The sequence below is a fragment of the Alexandromys fortis genome, unplaced genomic scaffold (assembly GCF_014885135.2).
Source record: "Alexandromys fortis isolate MF-2015 unplaced genomic scaffold, M_Fortis_MF-2015_v1.1 scaffold_166, whole genome shotgun sequence".
Classification (NCBI taxonomy): Eukaryota; Metazoa; Chordata; class Mammalia; order Rodentia; family Cricetidae; genus Alexandromys; species Alexandromys fortis.
In genome coordinates this window covers 3,151,102-3,173,467 of record NW_026068102.1, presented here as the reverse complement: position 1 = coordinate 3,173,467, position 22,366 = coordinate 3,151,102, and the positions used below count along the sequence as shown (strand labels likewise).

The following is a 22,366-nucleotide window of genomic DNA, read 5'->3' as shown; positions in this document are numbered from 1 at the left end:
CCTCCAAATCTATTTCAAGTCCCCCATCCAGTTTCTTAGCCTAGTGTGGATACAACTTTCTGCATTATCCAAACCTCTAAGTTTCTGCCAGAACACTCACTGCTTGCCAATAGCCTACATGCCACTCCCCAACAACACTAAGCCTGTCTGCCAAAACAGATACTACACATTCTTCACCATGGTCTAGTCAATGAATCTGCCTTTTCCTTCCCCACACATGTCCTACCTGAATCCCATATTACTCTGAAACTCCAATCTTAGACCAAGTTCCACATCCCTAACATCACCCCTCACATTCCCCCTAAGCCATACCCAACCATTAGGGCCAAAACTGTTCACATATCCTGTGTTCTGCCTGAACTTACTTTGTCCATATCAGACATAAAATTGTCAAATGCTGTCCATATGCCCAGATGTTATCCACAAAACACAAATAATGTGAAAGAACAAGAGAGCATCTACCCTTTCCCACAAAGCTATAAAATCCTTTAAAGGTGCTCACCAATGACATATCTAGATGAACCTTAGAACACAGAATTTAAAATAGTAAGTAGAAAATAATGAAGGAATCCAAGAACACACAAAGAAATATCTCATAAAATGAATGCATGCTTAAGTTATTCACAAGAAAATACAAACATAAGGTGATAGAATTAAACAATCAAGTATCTGGAAACAGAGTTTAATAAAGATATAGAAATAATGGTAAGAACTCAAGAAGAAAAGAAAACGGAATAAAAAAAACCCAATAACTCATCTAGAAATCTCAAGGGAAAGCCTTACAAACAGAATGACTCTGGTAGAAGATTGAATATCGTGACTGAAAGATAAATGAGAGGATCTAGACAAAATAGCAAAGAATATGAAATAATTACTATGAGAAAAAAGAGCGAGGAATTATAGGCACCATGAAAAAGCCAAACCTTTAAATTAGAGGGTTACATGAGAGTACATAGTAAAAACCAGTCAAACAAAAATAACAAAAAGCTGAACATTAAGAAAATAATCCAATGATAAAAATGGTATATGGAACAGGAGTAAAGGCACATGCCTTTAATCTCAGCACATGAGAAAGAGTGGCAGGCAGATCTTTAGTAGTCTGAGGAGAGCCAGGTCTGCATAGTGAGTTCTGGGCCAATGAGAATCTTTCTCAAAAACAACAACAAATGATGGGGTACAGAATTAAGAAAAGTTCTCAAAAGATGACACAAAAATGTTGAGGAATGGTTAAACAAGTGCTTGACATCTTTATCCATAAGGAAAATACAAACTTAAACTACTTGTGATTTCTTCTTAACCATCCAAAATGACCAACATCAATGAAGTTAATAACAGATCCTGAAAAGAGTGTGAGGAAATGAGAAAAGTTTTTTATTGCTAGAGATCATATAAGTTTATACCCAGCAACTATATAAATCAGTTTGGAGGAAGCTAGTAATCAGTCTAATTAGGGGTGTATTTATATCACTTTGAGTATATACTGAAAAGAGCTGAAGGACCCTGTATCCTACTACAGAGATAATTACTCACTAGTGTTAATTGCTGCTCTACTTATCATAGCTAGAAATTAGAAACACCTTGATTTCTATCAACTGATGAATGGATAATGAAAATGTGGTATGTTTATATAATGGAATAAAATTCAGCTGATAAGAAAAATGAAAATCAGGGATTAATGGACAGAACTCAAAACAATCATCCCTGAGTGAGGTAATCCAGGCAAAGCAAATATTGTATATTTTCTCTTATATGTCAATGTTGGTTTTTAAGCTCTCAATATGTATGCTAAAATCGAAATAATCACATAATTTAGGTAATTGTAAAGAAATAGGGGACATGAGAGGAGTTCCATTGGAAGGCAAAGAGAACATTTTGTAATGAAGACATGAAGGAAAAACTAAATGAAGAAGATTAAATGGATTAGGGGATATAAGATATCAGGTAAAGAATTAATGTGCAGAGCTACAAATAACTCTGAGTACCTCTTAAAAAAAAACATGGGAACCTACTATTGTAGAAGCTTCCCCAAATACTTACATATATAAAATAATTTAAATGAAGTTACCATATAATGGGGGGGTGGGAAATGCTCAAACTATATGTCTTCTGGAGCAAAGTAAAATCTCCCGTGCCAGATGGGTTACAATTTATTGAGTAATTTGTCAGATAAATAAAAATACTCATGTATATTAAACAATACATTATTATATGATGAAGAAATTTAAAAATCACAATTTTCCTGAAATGAAAACAAAAATACAACACAACAAAACTGTGGGGCCATATTAAAATTAATTTTATAGAGGAAATTTATAACTAAAAGTGCCTACATTCAAAAAAAATAAGGAAGAGTACCATTAAATATCTTAATGATGTAACTTAAAAATTTGGAAAAAGGACATTAAAACCAAAGCACAGTAGATGGCAAGACGTAATAAAAGTGGAAATGAAGTTAATGAAATAAAAACAAAGAAAACAAAATAAAGAACCAATTAATCTAAGACTGTCTTCTCTAAGAATATAAACAAAACACGCAGGAAATTCAGAATATTGTAAGAGAATACTTCAAAAACCCCTTCTCCATTTAGTAGGAAAACCAAAATGAAATCGGTGGATGTCTAATTCAGACAATTCACCACAGAACTACAGAAACAAAAAGAGCACTTTAAAACACTTTCCATGAAGCCAGTATCACACAACTAACCAGACCACATAAAGACAAAACAATAAAATAAGAATGTATCAGGCCAATATTCCCAATTAACATAAAATCACAAACATTTAGCAGAACAGTTGTAACCTGAAAACAACACACATCAAAATATTTCTCACCATTATAAAGTTGCTCTTATTCTTGAAATGCAGGGCTGGTTTAAAATATACAACTCAGTAAACATAATTAACTACATAAATTGACTTAAGGAGAAATCATATTTATCTCAAAAGATGTAGAAAAGGCCTTTTAAGGAAAAAAATATCAACAAGTAGTGCTAGAAAAACTGGATGGTCACATGAAAAAAAAATTACATTATATAAGTGTTTAAACCCCTGTACAAAAATTAGCTCCAAGAGGATCAAAGACCTCAATTTGAAACCTGAAAAGGAAAAATAGATAGAAGACAATATAATCAGTAAGTTACAAGATATAAGTAGAGGAAAGGATTTATTAAATAGAAATTCATTTTCCCAGATAAAGCAAACAATAAGGAAGTGTAGAATCATAAACCTAAAAACCTTCTGCTCAACTAAAGAAATACTCAATGTAGTGAAGTGGAAGACTACAGACTTGAATAGAATCTTTGCCAGCTGTGCATCTGACACAGAAGTAATACTCCTAGTAAATAAATGAAACATGAATCTAATTAATGTTAATCAATAAAAAATCATGAGTCAAATAATGGGGTAAAAGCTAAAAGATCAGAGAAGCAGAGCAGCAGCCACCAGAGGCTTCTTACTTCTCTGAATTCTCTAGCTAAAAGGCTGAGATCCTGTCTTCACTCCACCTTATCACTTCCTGTCTCCACCTGCCAAGTACTGGGATTAAAAGTGTGAGCCACCACAACCTAGTTTCTATGGTTAACTAGTGGCTAGTTCTGCCATCAGATCTCCAGGCAAACTTTATTTTTCAGAACACAAACAAAGTATCACACATTTTCCCCTTTTTGTCTAAATAAAAAAAAAAACTAGGTTATAACTAACATAGAAAAACTCTATATAATAAGTATAATAACTACATGCAATTTTATACAGGCAATAATTACATTAAGAATACCTATTCCATTAACATTTGACAAATTCATAGAAAATACTCCATTATCTTTCCTATCATGGTGAGTCCTATTTCACTTTCCGTTCTAATTTGTATTACCAACCCAAAACTATTTTTTTATGTCTCCCAAGCTTTTGCACTTTACAGCTCTTTTGTGAATTTCTTTTTTTTTTTGTATGTGTTAACAAGAAAAACTATAACCATGAATATTTAGTATTCATTTATTGGTTCCCATTTCAGGAACCCAAGAAAGAAATATTATTACCTAAGTAAGCAGGACGTGCAAGCAAGTGATTGTCAAAAAAATGTGAACAATGACAGAAACAGCTGGCTGTATGGACAGTCATCCAGGTTCCTCTGTAACTTTGGGGCACCCATCTTCAGCCTGCAGGCATAGGATATCTGAAAGACTTTTCTGTGAAGTAGGATTTTTGAAGGGGTGCCTTGCCTTATTTCTATAAAGTTCAGCAATTGCTTTCTTTTGTGTCCTGCTTACTATAAGCAGTCGAGGTAATGGCAGTTTCTTGCCCAGTGGCTAACTTTTGCCACAAAGGAAGTAAACTCCATGTTGAGTTTCTTTGATGTCCATAAACTTCTTTGCAGTATACTGGTGCTGCCAGGAACAGATATGTCTAAATGTCATATAAAAAAGCGGAACCTTATGTTACTTAAACATATTAAATTCCATATTCTGTAGATCTCTAAAGTGTTGAAGACCACTTATCTACCTAAAATGTATCTCTGTTTGACCGTGAAAATGTACCTAACATGACTACAAGTTTGATTTAATAGCTGACTAACTATTAACCTGTGATAGTGGAAGATACAAAATAATCCCACACTAGTTCAGAACTGCATATAATAAAAGATTATTTAGGGGAGACTTATAGATCACTGTCCAAATCACAATCCTCTGTACGAATGGGAAACAAGAACAGAGTCTAGCAGCCAGAAGTGAGAGCCGGAAGCAAGAGAGTGAGCACATGCTTTACAGCTACATTTATACTCTAAGAGGCCACACCCAAGTGTGTCGGTATCTTAAAGGCTATTGGCTGAAGGAGTGGAAGGAACTGCCACAGCATCATATCTTAAAGGCTGAAGGAGCAGAAGGTGCTTCCACAGCAAACCTGCATTTCTTTTTCATCATAAATAGTTTGTAAAAATAACTTTCAAGGACTAGACGCTTGCATTACATTGCTAAATGAGTTGTACAGGTACAATACCTTAAATGAGTAGAAACTTATGTGCAATATGTTCTAACAAAAATAATATTAAGTTTGTATCAATATACAAAAATATCTTAAGATCAGAAACATATATGAAGTATAACAAAAATAATCTCAAATATGTACCAATGTACAAAAATTCTTACCATATAAAATATTTAAGACTATGAGTTGCTTTTTGGTTTAAAAGCAGATTAAATAATCTACCCTTCTATCCTATTATATCTATATCCCCTTTTTCTTTTCAAAACAAGATCCCAGAATCCAATTTGCTTTGTTCAGCTTTTTTCCTGACCATTACCAATAACAACTTGTAACTAACCCCCCTAAACCATGACAAATATCTGTAACCCATTGAATAACCAAAACCACCTACCCTACATGTGTGTGTCATGTTCCTAAAATTACTTCCTGCTTTCTGGGGATGACAGCATCTGTAGGGGAACTTGATAAAAAAAAATAGGATAATTATCAAGTTCTAGGAGAGATAGCTGTATCATTTGTTGTCCAGTATGTGTAATGGAAACTGTGAGGCTTATTTCAGGTCCTGGCTAGAATAGTCTGTGAGGCTGAACCATCTCAGCTAGCCAACTTGAAATTGTCCTGAACAATTTGTCATCAAAAAACAATGTTTTGGTGGTGTTTGTCAGCTTAGTGATATCCACTCCCAGTGGAATCATCACTGAGCAGTCCCATCCTCTTCCTGGTGACTTCAAAGGTCACTGTTAGGCATGGTCATGCTTCACTGCAGAACTTAAACATTTTAAATGTCATATGCAGCAGATCTTGGAGAAGTTAAAGAACCATAATTTGTTATGTACGTTGAGAGTCCAAAACTTAATTCCTAGTTACCTGATAGAGATTCAAACCTGGAATCATGTACAGGAAACTAGATGGATCATTTCTTCTAGAATTAGTTACTACTTTATATGATCATTAATATCAGAACAAAAAGTATAATATATTATATATACATATAATCTTATAAATTCTGAGATAATATTTATGCCTTAAGAAAAGTGTTAAAGAGTAAAAATAAAACCAATTTATTATGAGTTTAGTGAAAATATAATAGTCCCTTAAGTTTTCTTAACTCTTCTGACATGAAACAGAGACTTTGGATTTTAACAAGCATGCTTGAATTTAGACAAGGAGAGAACCATATTCCAACTCCAAAGCCAGTTTTAATTTTTAATCAGACTGGGACTACAAAAAGACCATTTGTATTATCTATCTGTAGAGAACAGCAGAAACAAACATTTGGGAAGATTTATAAAATTTTATCCTGTTGGAGATGTCACATACCAATAGATGAATCTACTCTTTTTGGGGGGACTTTTCTCTGGATGATTTGTCCTTTTCCTTCAGATGTCTCATTTGTCCAGTTGTCTTCAGATTCCTTAGCTGGATTCCTTCATTCTCCTGAAAAGACAAAAAGAAAACCCTACCCTGACCCTAACTTTTGGGTGGTTCCCTTTTTGTAACTTATATCTGATCAAATTAAAAGCATTTGCAAATTTTATAAGTGAACTTAGATCGTATGATCATACTGTTTCATGAACTATCACATCTTCTTATAAAGAGGCCTTTATTGTTTTTATTTCTCATGAAATTTTTTTATCTTCTAAAGCTGTTTCTCCTGAATTTTTTGTTTAATCTTCTAAAGCAGTAATTTTTTTTAGATTTGATATTATATCCTCTAACCTTATAATGTAATACTGAGGTTGGTTCTCCTTTAAATTTTTCTATCTGGATCTGAATATCTCTATGATATGTTTTAATAAGTTTTTTCTAAGACTTGTATCTTGGCACTCATATAAACCAACATCTTAGGGATAAAATGAGAATTATTAAAATGATAATTAGCATTATGTCAATCCCAGTTAAGGTGATTATTCCTTCATTTAATTGTCCCATTTTTAGCCATCCATGTGTAACCCTACAGAGACCTAACTCTGGCCCTTGTAATAACATTTCTCATTTTTTAATGTGGGGGGGGAAACTCTTATTTTTAATTCTTCCATTGAGAATTCCTAATTTGCTCATATTCTCACTCCTTTTACTCTTTGATTGGACTTTGGGAACTGGTGACATTTAAGATAGTCATCAATCTGACTACAGAGCAAGGTCAGTTCTGGCACCCACTCCACTATTGCTTGGGTCTTAGTTGGGGTTGTCCTTGTGGATTCCTGGAAATTTCTCTAGTGCGAGGTTTTTTGCTAGCCCCATAATGGCTCCCTCAATTAACTTATCTCTTCTATTGCTCTGTGTCTCTGTCCTTCACCCATCTTTACTATCCCATTCCCTCAAGTTCTCCTCCCTCTGCCCCTTTTCCTCTCCTCCTTCCCTTCCACCCTCTCTTCTCCTCTGATTCCTATGCTCCCAATTTTCTCAGGAGATCTTGGGTATTTCCTCTTCCCAGGAGTATCTATATATGTTTCTCTTATCATTCTCCTTGTTATATAGCTTCTTTGATCATGGACTATAGGCTTTTTATCCTTTGCTTTACAGCTAGTATCCACTTATTNACCACTGAGTAGTACTCCATTGTGTAAATGTACTACATTTTCTTTATCCATTCTTTGGTGGAGGAGCATCTAGGTTGTTTCCAGGTTATGATTATGACAAATGATCTGCTATGAACACAGTTGAACCCTTGTAATATGATTGAGCATCATTTGGGTATATGCCAAGATGGAGATACCCACTGAAATAGCTTACCTGAGCTAATGGGAGCCACCAACTCTGGCCAGACAGGGAAGGAACCAGCATAGGATCAAACTAGGGCCTCAGAATGTGTGTGACAATTGTATGACTGGGTTAGACTGTGAGGCCACTGGCAGTGGATCCAAAATTTGTCCCTACTGCTTGTACTGGCCTTCTGGAACCCAATATCTTTGCAAGGATATCTTGCTCAGCCTAGATATAGTAGGGAGGGCCTTGGTCCTTCCTCAAAGCAATGTGTCTTACCATCTCTGAGGAGTGGATGGGGGTAGGGTGAAGAGAAAATTGAAGGGAATGGGAGGAGGGAAGGGAGTGGGAACTAAGATTGGTATGTAAAAAGAAAAAAAAGACAGTTTTTTTTTGTTTTTCTTAAATAAAATTAAAAAAGAATTTCCAAATGTCTCACCAAATTGGCTGACAATGATGGTTAAATGAGAGGCGGACTTCTGCCATTTAGAATAGAAACCTGTTGCTACTTTGTGTGGCAGCATCCTGAGGAGGCGGTCCAGGGAAAGCCCACAACCCACCAGGAGAGGGAGCCCACTGTCTGAATAATGTACACAGGGGCATGTGTGGGAGCTGCCTAAAGGCAGAGCTGGCTGGTGGTGAGGGACTAACTCTGACAGAGTTTGCTGCTGAGAGGCTGAAACAGAAAATCTAGGAAACCTAGTCAGTGGGGAAGTGACTCTAGAAGGAGCCCTCGTGTGCAGCTCCAGCATGTGCTTGTAGCTACAAAGTGGCATTCTGTGAATTTGTTCCCCAAAAGTTGGAAACCAGATGAAGCATCATCTTAATCAGTGTTATCAAAAACAACCAGGAGTCAAATATTGGTGTAAACACTGAAAGATCAGAGAAGCAGAGCAGCAGGCTCCAGAGGCCTCTTATCTCTGAATTCTCTGGCCAAGAGGCTGAGATCCTGTCTCCACTCCACCTTGTCACTTCCAGTCTTCAAGTCCCAAGTGCTAGGATTAAATTGTGAGCCACCACTGCCCAAGTTCTTTGGTTAACTAGTGGTTAACTCCACCCTCTGATCTCCAGGCAAGCTTTATTTGTCAGAACACCAAGAAAATATCACAACACATAAGTAATTAAAGAAACAGAATTAAAATGAGCAAGCAAATAAACCCCACAAATTAGTCTTCAAAAATGTGATTAGAATAAAAACAAAAAGATCTCAAAGCAAACATATTTTTCAAAAGAAATGAAAGCAGCTGAGAAGTATCTTAAATTTTGTTATTGTTAAAGATTAGGTTAAATAAAAATGAAAACTACTTTGAGATTTCAGCTTATCCCTATAAAATTACATTTTAAAAAAATCATGGAAAGGATGTTAAAAAAAAAAAGGTAAGTCTCATTCACTGTTCATGTGATTGTAAACTTGTACAGTCACTTTGGAAAACAGGGTGGAGAACTTTTAGCAAGCTAAAAATTAATCTACCATATAACCCAGCTATACCACTCCTTTGCATATATCCAAAGAATTCAACATCCTACTCCACAGATACTTGCTCAGTAAAGTTTGTTGCTATTTTATTCATAATTGCCAGGAGATGGAAATAATTTAAATATCTTTCAACTGATAAATGGACAGCGGAAATACTCATACATATTCTGGGATAATATTCAGTTGTAAAAAAAATGAAATTTGCTGTTAAATGGAGGGAATTAGAAAGTAAGATATTGAGTAAGGTAACCCAGATCAAGAAAGACAAAGAAAGACAAACATAATATATTCTTTCTCATCTGTGGTTTCTTCATATGCCAGTATACTACCTGGAATAACTGCAGAAACCAGAAAAGTAAGAAGGGCTATGATGTTGGATAGGCACAATAGACAGGTGTAAGGCGTAAGTCACAAACAATGCCACACCAGTTTGGAATTATGATTAATAGGGTGGTATTTATTTAAAGAGGAAAAAAACCTACAGATCACTGTCCCAGCTGCGCAACCAGGAAGGGAGTCTAGTCGCCAGAAGCAGAGCAGGAAGTGAGAGAGTGAGAGAAGGGAAGTAGCCGCTTTTTTAAAGGGAGAGAGACCACGCCCCAATGGGCTGTTATCTCAGCGGCTATAGGCTGGAGGAGCGGAAGGACCTCCCGCAACAGACAGGGAGATAACAAAGTTGCTTTGTTCATTGTGACATAACCCCACAATTGAAAAGTATCTAAGACAAAAGTTGGTACCAAGAAGTAGGTTATTGCTGTGGAGAACCTGACCATATTGTTTTTTTGAAAAAGGTGGAAGACTTTGCAACTTTGGACTAGAAAAAGCAGTTGGATGCTGAAGGGAGAGCTTAATAAGACATCCTAATAGAAACCTGGGAACAGTAGTGCTGAGAGCTGTGCAGATTGGCAAGCTCCACTTCAAGAGATTTCAGAGAAGTGTGTTGTAGTCAGCAATACCAGAACTATAGAGCCCTTTAGACCCATTCCATAAAAGGTGGGACTATAGGATTTGGTGTTAGCCCTTCTGTTCTTCAGTTCTGACTTGATCTAGTGTTTGCTCACTATGGTCCCTTTCTTCCCCTTTTGATTAGTAATGAATATGCTGTGTAATTGTATGTTGGAAGTATGTTACTCGTTCTTTGATTTTTCAGTGGCTTGCAATAAAGAGATTACACTGAATCTCAAAACATCATGGTGTTTTTATCACAGAACTAGAAAAATGAATTATACACCATCTTCACCTGACTAGAGGTAGAAATATGTCTTGTATTTCTGTCTCATTGCACTGACAGCTGCAATTCACATCATCCTATGACCTCGATTCTGACCTATCAATTTCTATCCTATGAAAACCCAAACACAATTACCTAAATATCTCAAAACCATAGTTTAGCTCTCATCATGTGTGGTGAGTTTGATTGAGAACAGCCTCTCTAGGCTCATATATTTGAACAGCCTCTCTAGGCTCATATATTTGAATGCTCAGTCACCAGGGAGTGGTGTATTTGAGAAGAAACAGAAGGATAAGAAGGTGTAGCCTTGTTCAAGGAAATGTGTAGCTTGGAATGGGCTATGGGATGTCAAATTTAAGGTCAGACACAGCATCTCTCTCTCTTCCTGTTACTTATGTATTGGGATATACTTCTCAGTTGCTGTGAGAGAGTCGTGCATGCTGCCAATGATGCTTTCATGCTCCTGCCATGATGATAATGGACTAACCCTCTGAAACTGTAGGCAAGTCCCTAATTAAATGCTTCCTTTTTTAAGACCTGCCTTGGTCATGGTGTCTCTTCACAGAAATAGAATATGACTAAAACATAATGTTACATTAAATGTATTCTGTGTTTATGGATCAAGATGAAGCTCTCAATTACTGCTCCAGTGTCATTCATAATGCGAATGCTCCCTCCATGCTCCCACAATGATGATAACAGACTAGCCCTCTGAAAGTACAAGCAAGCTCCCAATTAAATGCTTCCATTTATAAGAGTTGTCTTTCTAATAATGTTTCTTCACAGCAATAGAACAGTGACTAAGACATAATGTTATATTAAGTGCACACTCTCTTCCTGTTTTCTTTTCTATGAGACATTCTCATTATGCAATCCAGGCTGACCTCAAAGTCTCCATCCTCCTGCATCATCTCTAGTGGTGAGGTTTCAGACAAGGAGCATTATGCTCTCTTAGATTGATAGCTGTTGCAGTTTGGAGGACTGAGAAGCAGAGGCCTGACTGTAGGGGGACTATTACTGCTGGAAGAGCAGAGGAAGTAGGGTGTAGACAGAGGGAGAACTGCAAACGCAATTGAGACCACAGCCAATCCCTTCTAAGCCTCCGTCCCTGTATACAGGATATCCTTTTCAATGAAGAGACTCTGCATGCGTGAAAAACCGTAAAAGAAATGACAGCTAGCAACAAGTTCTCCCACTAGCAACTGATCTTCCCGCAAAGAAAAATAAAGAGCGGAACAAAGCAGCTCTCATTCAAGCCCAGTTTCCTAACATCCCAGCCTCCACCTCGAAGCTCCACCCATCCAAACAGCTGCAGTCTCTCTGCCACCCCTTGAACCTAGAGCATTTCACACAGGGGCAGGGGCACCTTAGGTTAGCACTGAATTCCTGGAGTGTAGCAGGGAATTCCAGGGTTTCCAGCACTCAGAGAGAAGACTAAAATAGGATGGGAAACATCTTTGTCACTAGATTCCTATGCAGTTGGAGGTGGAGGAGCCTCACTAAGAGGGGCGGGGCAGAATAGGGCTCTTAGTTGGTGTCTAAGGGATACTGTAATCAAAGATCACGCTGCTTAAGAAAAACAATTCCTTACTCAGGAACGAAGAGGGGAATTGATCTCAGCTAATTAACAGAACCAGTGACTTAAAAATCCTCCAGGAATATCTGAGAGTTACTATGGCCCTGGGCATGAGCACTGCCTGTGCCTCCTGCCATTGTTTGAGACTCCTTGCCAGCTCAATAGCGCGCTTAATGGAGGTGTGTGGATTGCTCTCCTTTCTTTGCTTCCCGCTGGGACCTGCGATTTCACAGTGCAGGACACCGTTGAGGTCCAGGGAAGCAGCAGTCCAGGGACCATCTATAGAAATCACAATGGGAGGAGGGAGGAGGTGGTCAGCCAAGGGAAGGCAGAAGGGCCTAGCCTGACGCAGCAGCAGCAGCAGCGGTGCAAAAAGCCCCCTCCAGGTATGCTGGGCGTCAAGATCCACCCTGTCCTCTGCCTTCTCCACACTCGATACCTAGGAAGATTGTGGATTCCAGCCGCTCGCAGTCTCCAGCCTAGGGAGGTGCCCTCTGAGCTAGCTACGGAAGGAGGCGGGGATTGGATCATCTGAGGAGGAGAGGGAGGGACCGGCGCTCCTGGAGCTGGTGGCTGCAGGCGCCCTGGGCTGCCACCGTCTCTGGGCGGAGCTGCACCCAGAGCCTGGACTGTATTGAGACCGTGTGAATGTTCGCGTGGACTAGGGCCGCGCGGGCCCCGCGCCTCCTACGGCTTGCTCCCGCGTGCTGCTGTGTATGTTCGCTTCTTGTCACTGTGCGCCGAGAGACAGAGGGACTATGAAAATGATTCATTTTCGGAGCTCCAGCATCAAATCACTCAACCAAGAGATGAAATGCACCATTCGGCTGCTGGACGACTCGGAGGTCTCCTGCCATATCCAGGTGCGGTGGCACCGGGGGAGGATGCCGGGCGAACGGTATTATTAGCGTACAAGAGTGAGTAAGGGGTCTCTGTGAGTAAACATGTGCTGGTAGGAAACCCACCTCTGCAGAGAAGCCCAGCTAGAATGCGGGATTTGCTTCAGTCCTCAAGATAGGGGTTTTGGCCCTCTATAAAATTCTGCCTTGCGTTTTCCTTCCCTCAGCCCCCTACCCTGACATGTACACTGTGCTTACTTCGCGTTGCTCCTAGGCTGAGTCGGTAGCCAGATGTCTTTTGCTTAACACTGTGTTGGTCCCTTTGGAGCCTATCCCACTAGGACATAGAAGCCATAAGAGCCAAGGGTCCACTTGCGCGTTACCCCAAGACCACCACTACTTCTTCTTTCTCCCCCACCACGTGGAAAAGGACTCCACCGGCCAGGATTCCCCTTTTTGTTTCCCGCGCCCAGGCTGTTTGGGAACCTGCTTCTTGTACCGTCCTTTTTTTTTTTTTTTCCAATAGTCTCTACTTCTCTAGTGGGGCAATGGACTTCCCAAGTTTCCTCGAAACCTTGGGCTCCAGATTCGAGAGATGGAATGCACGTTATAATTCATTTGGAGCTATCTCCAAAGAAGGTGAAGTCTGTGCTTCAAAGAAAGAAAAAGATTCATGAGGTCCTGCAGGAAGCTGAATCTTGGGTAAAATAGCTTGGAATTTAGTAACTATTCCCTGTGGTCAAGTTGGAGGAGAAGGCACATTGCTAAACTGTTTTTATTGCTCTTTCTTGGGAGATAAGTGTCTTTGGCCTTGCAAATATTTTGTAAGCTGCTGCGGCTGCTGCTGCTGCTGCTGCTGGTGGGGTGTGTGTGTGTTTGTGTGTGTGTATTTGTGTGTGTGTGTTTTTGTGCACTCACACACACACACTTGTGCTTCCCTTAGCTGATGTGCCAGTAGGTAGGTGTGCATGTCTCCATGACCTCATGTGGCATGCACATTTTGCAAAGCTTGCATCTGCAAAGCACTGCTGGCACCATAGTTTAAAGTCGAATTGATTATTTCTAGGATCCCCTCTTCTAGTCCAATACATTGTAAGTTTCTAAGATCTATGCCTGTGAGAAGTGAATGGATTAGCACCTCCTAGAGGCAGACGTTCGCCTCTAGATTGTACCTGAATTGTCTAAAGAGACATGTCAATTAAAATATAATTACATCACTTTCCACCTTCTCTCTCCTCCCCTCAGCTCCTTCTAAGACTCTACTCTCCAACTTTTCCCACGTGCCCCCGACCACACTCAAATCGATAGCCTCTTTTATTTTTTGTTGTTATATATACACAATTATATAAATACAACCTGCTGAGTGTGTTTTTACTGTTTGTCTGTATATGGTTTCAGTGCAGTCCATTTTGTACTGGATAACCAATAAGGGGACTTACCCATGGGAAAGGGTAATTCTCCCACTCCTCAGCATTCATTAATTGCTTGACGTTCTTTGCATAGGGGTGGGACTCTTTCTCAGTTAGTATGCTTATTGATATTACTATTGTTCGGGTCTTGTTTGTGCCGTTTCTACGATAAACTGTTTCACAGCAGACATCTTGGTATTCAGCATTTTACAATCTTTCTGCCACTCTCACACAGTGTCTTATGAGCCACAGATGCAGGACCCTTAATGTAGGTGTATCCTCCGGTGCTGGACTGCCCATTGTCCTTGATCTTTGGGTTGTAACCAATCATGATTTTATGTGATGGTCTCCATTTTCTGTAAAGAGAAGCCTCTTAATGAAGGATGATCAACATATTCGTCTGTGAGTAGAAGGATAAGTTTTGAATGTAGTTAGGAGTTATGTTGATCTACCAAAAATGGTAGTAGCAGGTTCTCTCCTAAGATTCAGGACCTCACCAGATCTGGGAAGTTGGTTAGATTTCTAGTACCATTCATTATTTCTCTCCTGTCTAGTGAAATTTACATTCACATTGTTGCACCTTCATAGATATCTACTCCTGCTGGTCACTCTTGTGGCTCCTGAGAGTCACAGCTCAAGGGGAGACCACTAGTAGTTTTCCTCCTATGCTGGTTGGTCGTGTCAAACTTGAAAACTTGAAATAGGCTTGTGTAACACCCGATTCTGTGTTACCCCCTCGGTAGAGTTCACGCGCCACTGTACCATACGCGAGTTGGGCAAGGGCCTGGAGATTGAAAGAACACACAAAGAGACCTGGATCATTCAAAAGGAGATCAGCCGAATGCCGTTTATTCAACTTTGGGGAAATCCTTATATACCTCGCTGCTGCACAAGGATTTCTGCCCTGGCAGGTGGGAAATTACCACACCAAAGATGGAGTCAAAAATGCCTTATAGCTAATCACCAGGTGGGGCAGAGGGAGCACAGAAAGAAACCGTTTTAGCTGGCTGACCAGAAACTGTCCTCAAGATGAACCCCAAGAACAAGGGTAGACCCAGGCCCTAACAGTCTTGAGTCTTTTAGGAAGAGGGAACCTCAGCTGAGAAAATGCCCATCTAATTGTCCTGTGGAAAAGCATATTGAGCATTTTGAGTGACGAGTAAAGTCAGAGCAGAGGTGTCACCAATGGACTGGTCATCTCCTAGGTTCTGTAACACAGCAAGCTCAGCAACTCTGAGGAGCAAAGCACTAAGAACTGCTATTCCTGGCCTTTGCTTCAGTTTCTGCCCCTAGCTTTTAGGCCTGCTTGAGTTCCTGCCCTATTTTCCTAAGTGATGGACCCTTACCTGGAAGTGGAAGCAAATTAAACCATTTTTGTCTCCAAGTTGTAGGTTTTACTACAGCTTTAAAAGCCGTATTAAAACACTTTTCTTGGAAGCTTCCATAGTATTTCCTGGTACAAAGGAAACTAAAGCACAGCAAGGATTTTAGATCAGATTCAGCTTGAATAAAAATAATCTGAGTCCTGCATCCTAAGTGTACAATAGGGACTTACCTTCCACTTCTGAAAGGCAACAGAGGTAACAGCAGTATTGTATACTGTTTTGGGAATCATTCAGCCTAACCTAACCAATCATTCAAAGGGAGGTTTCTCATACCTACCTAAATCCTGAGGGTTCTGTTAGTCTGTAGTTCTTGTGGAGACATTGTGAACCACTGTGTGTGTGTGTGTGTGTGTGTTTATGTATAATTTTAGGTAACTATAAAATAATAAGACCTTATCAAATAACCTTGGTGGTTTTTGTCACCTCTCATTTCATTTGCTTTTGTAATGACCTCCCCTCCCCTTCCCGGTCGGAGCCCCCTCCCCATCTTTCTGTTTTGCCCTTCATTTTATTGTTATTCCTCTCTCAATCCCTCCTGCTCTGTGATGCCATAATGCTTTCCTGGTTTCTGTAATTACTTCATGTTGCATACTTACTTCTGAAGATTTGGATCTGGGAATGTCAAATGAGAGATAAATAGTGATATCTTTCTTTCTGGGTCTGGGTTACTTCATTAATATATTCTTTTCTAGGTCCATCCATTTATCTTCAAATTTCATGACTTCACTTTTTTCTTTACAGTATTCCATAGTGTGTGTGTGTATTACCTTATTTTCATTATTCATTGAAGGACAATGAGATTGTTTTCATTTCCTAGCTTTGTTGAATAGGGAGTCAGTGATCATGACTGAATAAGTATCTATGGAGTAGGATATCAAGTCCTTTGGACATATGACAAGGAGTGATATGACTGAATCATGTTGTAAAATTATTTTTAGTGTTTTGTTTTGTTTGTTGAGGATTCTCCATACTGATAATCAGAGTACCTGCACCAATTTGCATTCCCACCAACAGTGAATGAATGAGGATTCCCTTTTCCTCAGACTCACCAGAAGCTATTGCCAGTTGATTGGTTGATCTTAACCATTCTGACTGAGCGGGTTGAGATCAAACCTCAAAATTGCTTTAATGTGTATCTCTCTTACTGCTAAGCTTGATATTTTTGGGGGCTATGTCTTAGTCATTCTTATTTCCTGTATTGAGAACTCTCTGTTTAGAACTCTAGGCCATTTTTTTTTTAATTGGGTCATTTTTTTTCCTGGACTCATTGAAAAGTTTTTGCACCCCAATAAACCTCTCCACAAATGCAATAATCCAAATCAGACCAAATTAGCAAAAGCCCAGGTTTAATGGATACCAGCTTTCCTGTGGGGCATTCCAGCTCCCCAGTGAAGAGACAGGGAAGGAAGACCCCAGAAAACCATGTGGTTGTTCTCTGGGTTGCTGTTTAAATACTCTGTGGGAGAGGTCTTGAGCATCTCTGAGGCGGGTTCATCATTTGGTGGGTTTTCTTGATGATGGAGTCTAGACTGAGGCAACTCCCAGAGGAGGGGGCGTGCTGCGGAAGCACCTTAGGCTCCTTCAGCCAATAACTACTGAAATACCAGCCCACTGGGCATGGTCTATTTCTCTTTAAAAAAGAGCAGCAGCCTTCTGCTCCCCCTCTTGTTTCCAGCTCTTGCTCCAGCTACTAGACTCCTTTCCTGGCTGTCGGTGTTCTGTAAGTTTTTCCCCTAAAATAAATACCCCTTTAAATCCAAACTGGTATGGGATTTTTTCATGCATTAGGGGCTTGGGGGATGGGATTTCCACCCGAACATTCCAGACTCTTTGGACATATGGATGCCAGAGGCTGGGGTGAAGCCTTAACCCAAACATACAAAACTCTTGGGATATACGAGTGCTGGCTCAAGTCTGGCAACTTCCTGCAGGCATGGGGCAATGTGCGAGAGGGGAGGGTTGGGAATTGGTGGGCTCACACTCAACAGGAGGTGTGGCTGGAGAGGTACCTGCTTAACTGCCATCCTGGAAACCTCAGGCTTCTGTTCCTTGAGGGAGATGAGAAGGAAGGTGGCCAGGAGAAAAAACAGATTGTTATTATTGGCCCTATGAATGGAGCTAGCCATGGGAAAGGTCATTAACTGCCAAGAAGAATGGGACAGACACTTGCCCTGCTTACACAGAAGAGGCAAGGGTGAATGAGTGAGACGAGACGTGAGAGCAGGTATTTTAGTTGCTGGATAGGTGCCCATTTGAGCCTGGAGAGTTGGTATCAATGGCAAAGTTCCAGGAGCTAGTGTAGGTGGTGGCATTATCTGGAAGGTAATCTGGTCTTAGTCCAGACAGCAGAAGTGACCTGTAAAATAGCCTTGAAAATGGGTGGGGTCAAAATAGGCTCTGGAGACTGGTAGTTTTTACCAGACAAGATTTCTGATACAGCAGCAGAACTTTTTCCAGAAACCTGTAGGTATCTCTAAGACAACTGGAACAGATTTACATCTTGGTGTCATAGCAGAAGGCTATGGCTTTAGGTTAAAAGGCATGGACATTTTAGAAGAAAATTAAAGGAATTTGGAAACTCTGAACCTCTGAAGATACATCTAAAACCTGTTAATGTAGGACTATGAAGCCTGTGAAAGAGGCACACCTCTTTGTATTTTTAACAGGAAACTTAACAAATGAAGTAACGAGGTACCAGTACTCTAAGTCTTCAAATGCCATTAGACAGATCTGAAAGGAATAAATAAATGAACGGAAGTGAAACAGCATTTTTAGCTACACAGGCAATCCCAAGTCTCTCTGTAGTTTTTGGCAAACACCAGTCTTAGAAGCAGTACTTGCCTTTAGCTATTGAGTCCTGGAGGCCTGAAAATTTTCTGTCATGGTAGAGTTCAGTTTACCTGTCTTGGCAGGATGAGATGACAATCCCTCAGTGTAGTGTCTAGGAAGCTGATGAGGTGGAAGACAGCTTTTTGCTATGTGGGTGGCTTTGCCATATCCAAAAGCAAGCCACCAGGAAGAATCTCCAGGCAGGTCTTCTGTAACCATTCATCTTCTTGGAGGAGCTAGAGGATGCTGGCATATCTCTCTGCCATAAGAAGCTCTTTTGTAAGATGCCATACTTTCAGATCTGTAAAGGCACTGGAGAATCAGGGTACCATTACCTGTCATATGTCTATCCAAATTAGACATATAAGTTAAGTTTAGACATATAGTTTACCCAGTCAGGTACAGCTTACCAATGCTAGTAGAGGAAAGAATACTAAAGGGAATATTTTAGTAAGCCAAAGTATATTGGAGGCAAAATGTCCCCTTGGCCAGTCCAGAGCATGTAGATTCTCTTACCAAAGATGGCACTGAGGTTTTTACTTTGAGCTCAACCAAAAATGGTGACTATCCATGTGTTTGTATTTTTGAAGAGATGTTGTAATAATCTGGAGCTATAAATTTTACAGATTGTAGAACAAGCACACATACACACACTGTCATAATACAAGCATACTGTGGCTACATTATTTACACATATATATTAACAGACAAACAAACAAAACTTTTTTTAGGAACCTGTGTCAGTTGAAAAACTTAAACATTTTGGAGTAGACAAACAGCAAACAGCTAGAGAAGTGGGAAGGGGATTGGGAAGGAGTAGTGGGAGTACAGCATCCAGAATTCATGGGCCTATGGAGGGCTTGTTTGTTTTACGACAGCAAAAAAAAATTTTAGACCTTAAAGGACATAAGGTGTCAGCCTCAATTTAAAAAGATTTTGTAGAAGAAAACCCAAGGGTGTTTGGAGATCAGGCTCAAAATGTTAAGTGTTCCTTTTTTAAGTCCATGCTAGGACTGGTCTCAAAGCCTAGAGCAATATCTCTATTGTGGTAGACTTTGGGTCAAAAAAGTCAGAGGGGTGTGAGAAATTCCTTAACAGTACTTCTCCTGATAACAGAACCCCATAGAGACAAAGCAGGTCCTTGTCCCCTGGGACAAGCCAGGTCCTTGTACTGGTCAGGTCAGGCAGTCAGGTAAGGTGTCTGGCATGGCCCTATCTTTCACAAGACAGCCTGAATTGTGTGAGGCCTTGAGCCTCTAAGGCAATGACTTGGAACTGAGAACTTACCCATATGAAGCCAATCTTAGCCTGACAGAGAGCAGGTGTGGGTAATATTTAAGAGCAAACTCAGGAAGGTGTAATCTTCTGATTTGTAATCTTCTGATCACATGTAATCTCTGATTTAACAGGCTACTAATATTCTGTGTTTACCCTTGGTTTCAATGAGCATAAGATCATATGCCAGGAAATTAACTGTTTATAGGGGGAAAATGCCTGAGTCACTAAAACTAGCTTCAGAGAGGAAAAAGTCTCACCTGGGCACCCTGCTGGAGTCAAAAGCAAGATAACCACAAGAGATTCGTTTTAACTCAACCAGCTAGATACTAAAGCAAATCATGCCTACAGGTTAGTATAGCTACCAAGACTGTGTTCCCAGCCACAGGCAAATTTCACAGCCATGCCCCCTCTGAGACATAAGGGGTCTCCTTGCCAGATCCACCAGTTTCTTGTGACTCTGTGAAAATGCATGCTTGATACTATTGTTACTGACAATGGGATTGTTTACTTGTCTGTATGCCTACATAAACTGAAAGCTTTGTGGAGATCACCTCTTTTTTTTAACCCTTATGCCTGATGCCTTGCCCTTATGCTTGATGCCCCTATTCTTCTCCCTTCTCTCATCTTCCCTCAAGCAATAAAAAACATGCATGTAAAGGGTGCCGGGTCAGTCAGTTAGTTCTACCTCTCATTCCCAAGCCAGTTCTTGCTTGTTGTAGAAGTCCTGTTCTGAACCTAGAGAGTGCTGAGGCTGGTACTCAGTAGCTCTTAATGCTTGCTTTCTTAACCCATTTGTGTGGAATGCATTTTAAGATGTTACGTATCTTTTAAACTGATTCCTGTAGAAAACAGATACATGGGTTTTCATTCCTTAATACATTCATCTAACTTGTTTCTTTTGATTGGAGAGTTCAGACCATTAATACTTAGAGTTATTATAGAAAGTGTATGTAAGTTGCATTTTATGATGCTTTGTGTTCTTAGTTGTGCTTTCTATTTCACTAAATTATAGCTTCATTTATTTCTATCTAGAATTTCTTGGTTGTGCTTATTCTTCCCCTCTATTCTGAACATTGCTGGAAGCTGGTATTCCAGAGCTGATTGGATGCCACAATCCAAATGCCACTGAAAAATATTCCCACTCCCAACAAATACCGGATTTTTCTTTAAGAAAACTATACTTACATGCAATTACGTTCCACACACTGTATTTTTAGGATTCAGACCAAGATGAACTGTGAAGAAAAAAAAAAAAAAAAAAAAAGGAGATTGCCTGGCTATGCTCTGATTACAGACTGTGATGGTCAAGGGACATGTGGGTTCCCAAATATTCTCACAAGCAGTATTGATTCTGGTGGGCACTACACAGTGTGCTTTTGTTGTAACATGAGTTTTGTAGCTCTTTAAATTGGTGATTTTCCTTACAAACATAGGACAAAAGGGGAGGAGCATTTCAGAAAAAAAGAAAGTGTAGCTCATTCATAAGATAATTTTTGCATAGTTTAGGTAGTTCAGATAATTGCATTTTCAAAGATGAATTGAAGTTTTTTTTAAAAAAACTCATTTCAATTTTGTGCAATTAATATTTGTTAAATATCTTCCATATGTCAAGCACAGACCTAGGACTAAAAATATTTTTTAATGTTGTTTAAGAGACCGTTGATCAGTTTGGGAAAGATTTTTTATTTTTTATTTAAGAACAAAATGGCACAGACACATGACATAAAGCCTGTTGTATTCAGGTTTAAAACCAAGAGGAGGCATCTGTACAAGGCTGGAGATTAGTAAGAATGTCCAGTTATAAATGAAACTGGTAAATAATTAAAGGATCAGCGGGCAGTATCTACAGGCAGTTAGAAATCCAAATCTAAGGGTCATTTTAATGATCTGCTTCAGAATCTCATTTGAATAGAAGCATAGAAGATTGTCAGTTGACTTCTATTTATCTTTTTATATTTTTTCTTGATGCAATAGCCTAGGCATAAATAATAAACTGGATGTGTGAATGAAAGCTGACTCAGAGTCCAATATGATTAGAATTAGTAACCAAAATATAGACAAAAGTCCTTTCGAGGACTACTAACATATGTGTGTGGATCAGCACATTCTCTATCATGTCTCATGCTACCATTTAGAGTATGACTATTCAAAGGCAAGGAAGATAATCAGCCATACCAGATCATGGTTAGTGCCTAGTGCCTTAGTTTGGGTTTTTATTGTTATGAAGAGACAGCATAACCACGATGACTCTTATAAAAGAAAAACAGTTGGGGCTATCTTATATTTTCAGAGGTTTGGCCCATTATCATCATTGTATGACATGGTGACCATAGGAAAAAAGAATGTTGGAGAAGTAGTTAAGAGTCCTTACATCTTGTTGACAGGCAACAGAAAGTGGTCTGTCTCACTGCGTGAAGCTTGAGCATAGGAGACCTCAAAACCCACCCGCAAAGTGACAGACCTCCTCCAACAAGGCCATACCTATGGCAACAAGGCCATACTTCCACTAATGCCACTCCCCTTGTAGACATTTTATTTCAAACCACCACAGCTAGATTAGTTAACTCTCATTCTAGAAGTACAAATTGATGCATTAAGACCTAGGCCTTGATTTTTAGAGTTAACCTAGAATCTCAGTAATGACTGAGTAAGATCT

General features: G+C 39.5%; 1 protein-coding gene across 2 annotated transcripts in view; it reads left to right on the top strand.

Moving 5' to 3' along the window:
• Positions 1-12,569: 12,569 nt before the first annotated feature.
• The window catches only part of Frmd3 (FERM domain containing 3), a 195,166-nt gene continuing 185,369 nt past the window's right edge, over positions 12,570-22,366 (top strand). For both annotated transcript variants that reach the window (XM_050123934.1, XM_050123933.1), the window contains exon 1: positions 12,570-12,833. In XM_050123934.1, the coding sequence (XP_049979891.1) occupies positions 12,687-12,833 (147 nt within the window). In that variant the 5' untranslated portion in view covers positions 12,570-12,686. The remainder of the gene's footprint in view (positions 12,834-22,366) is intronic.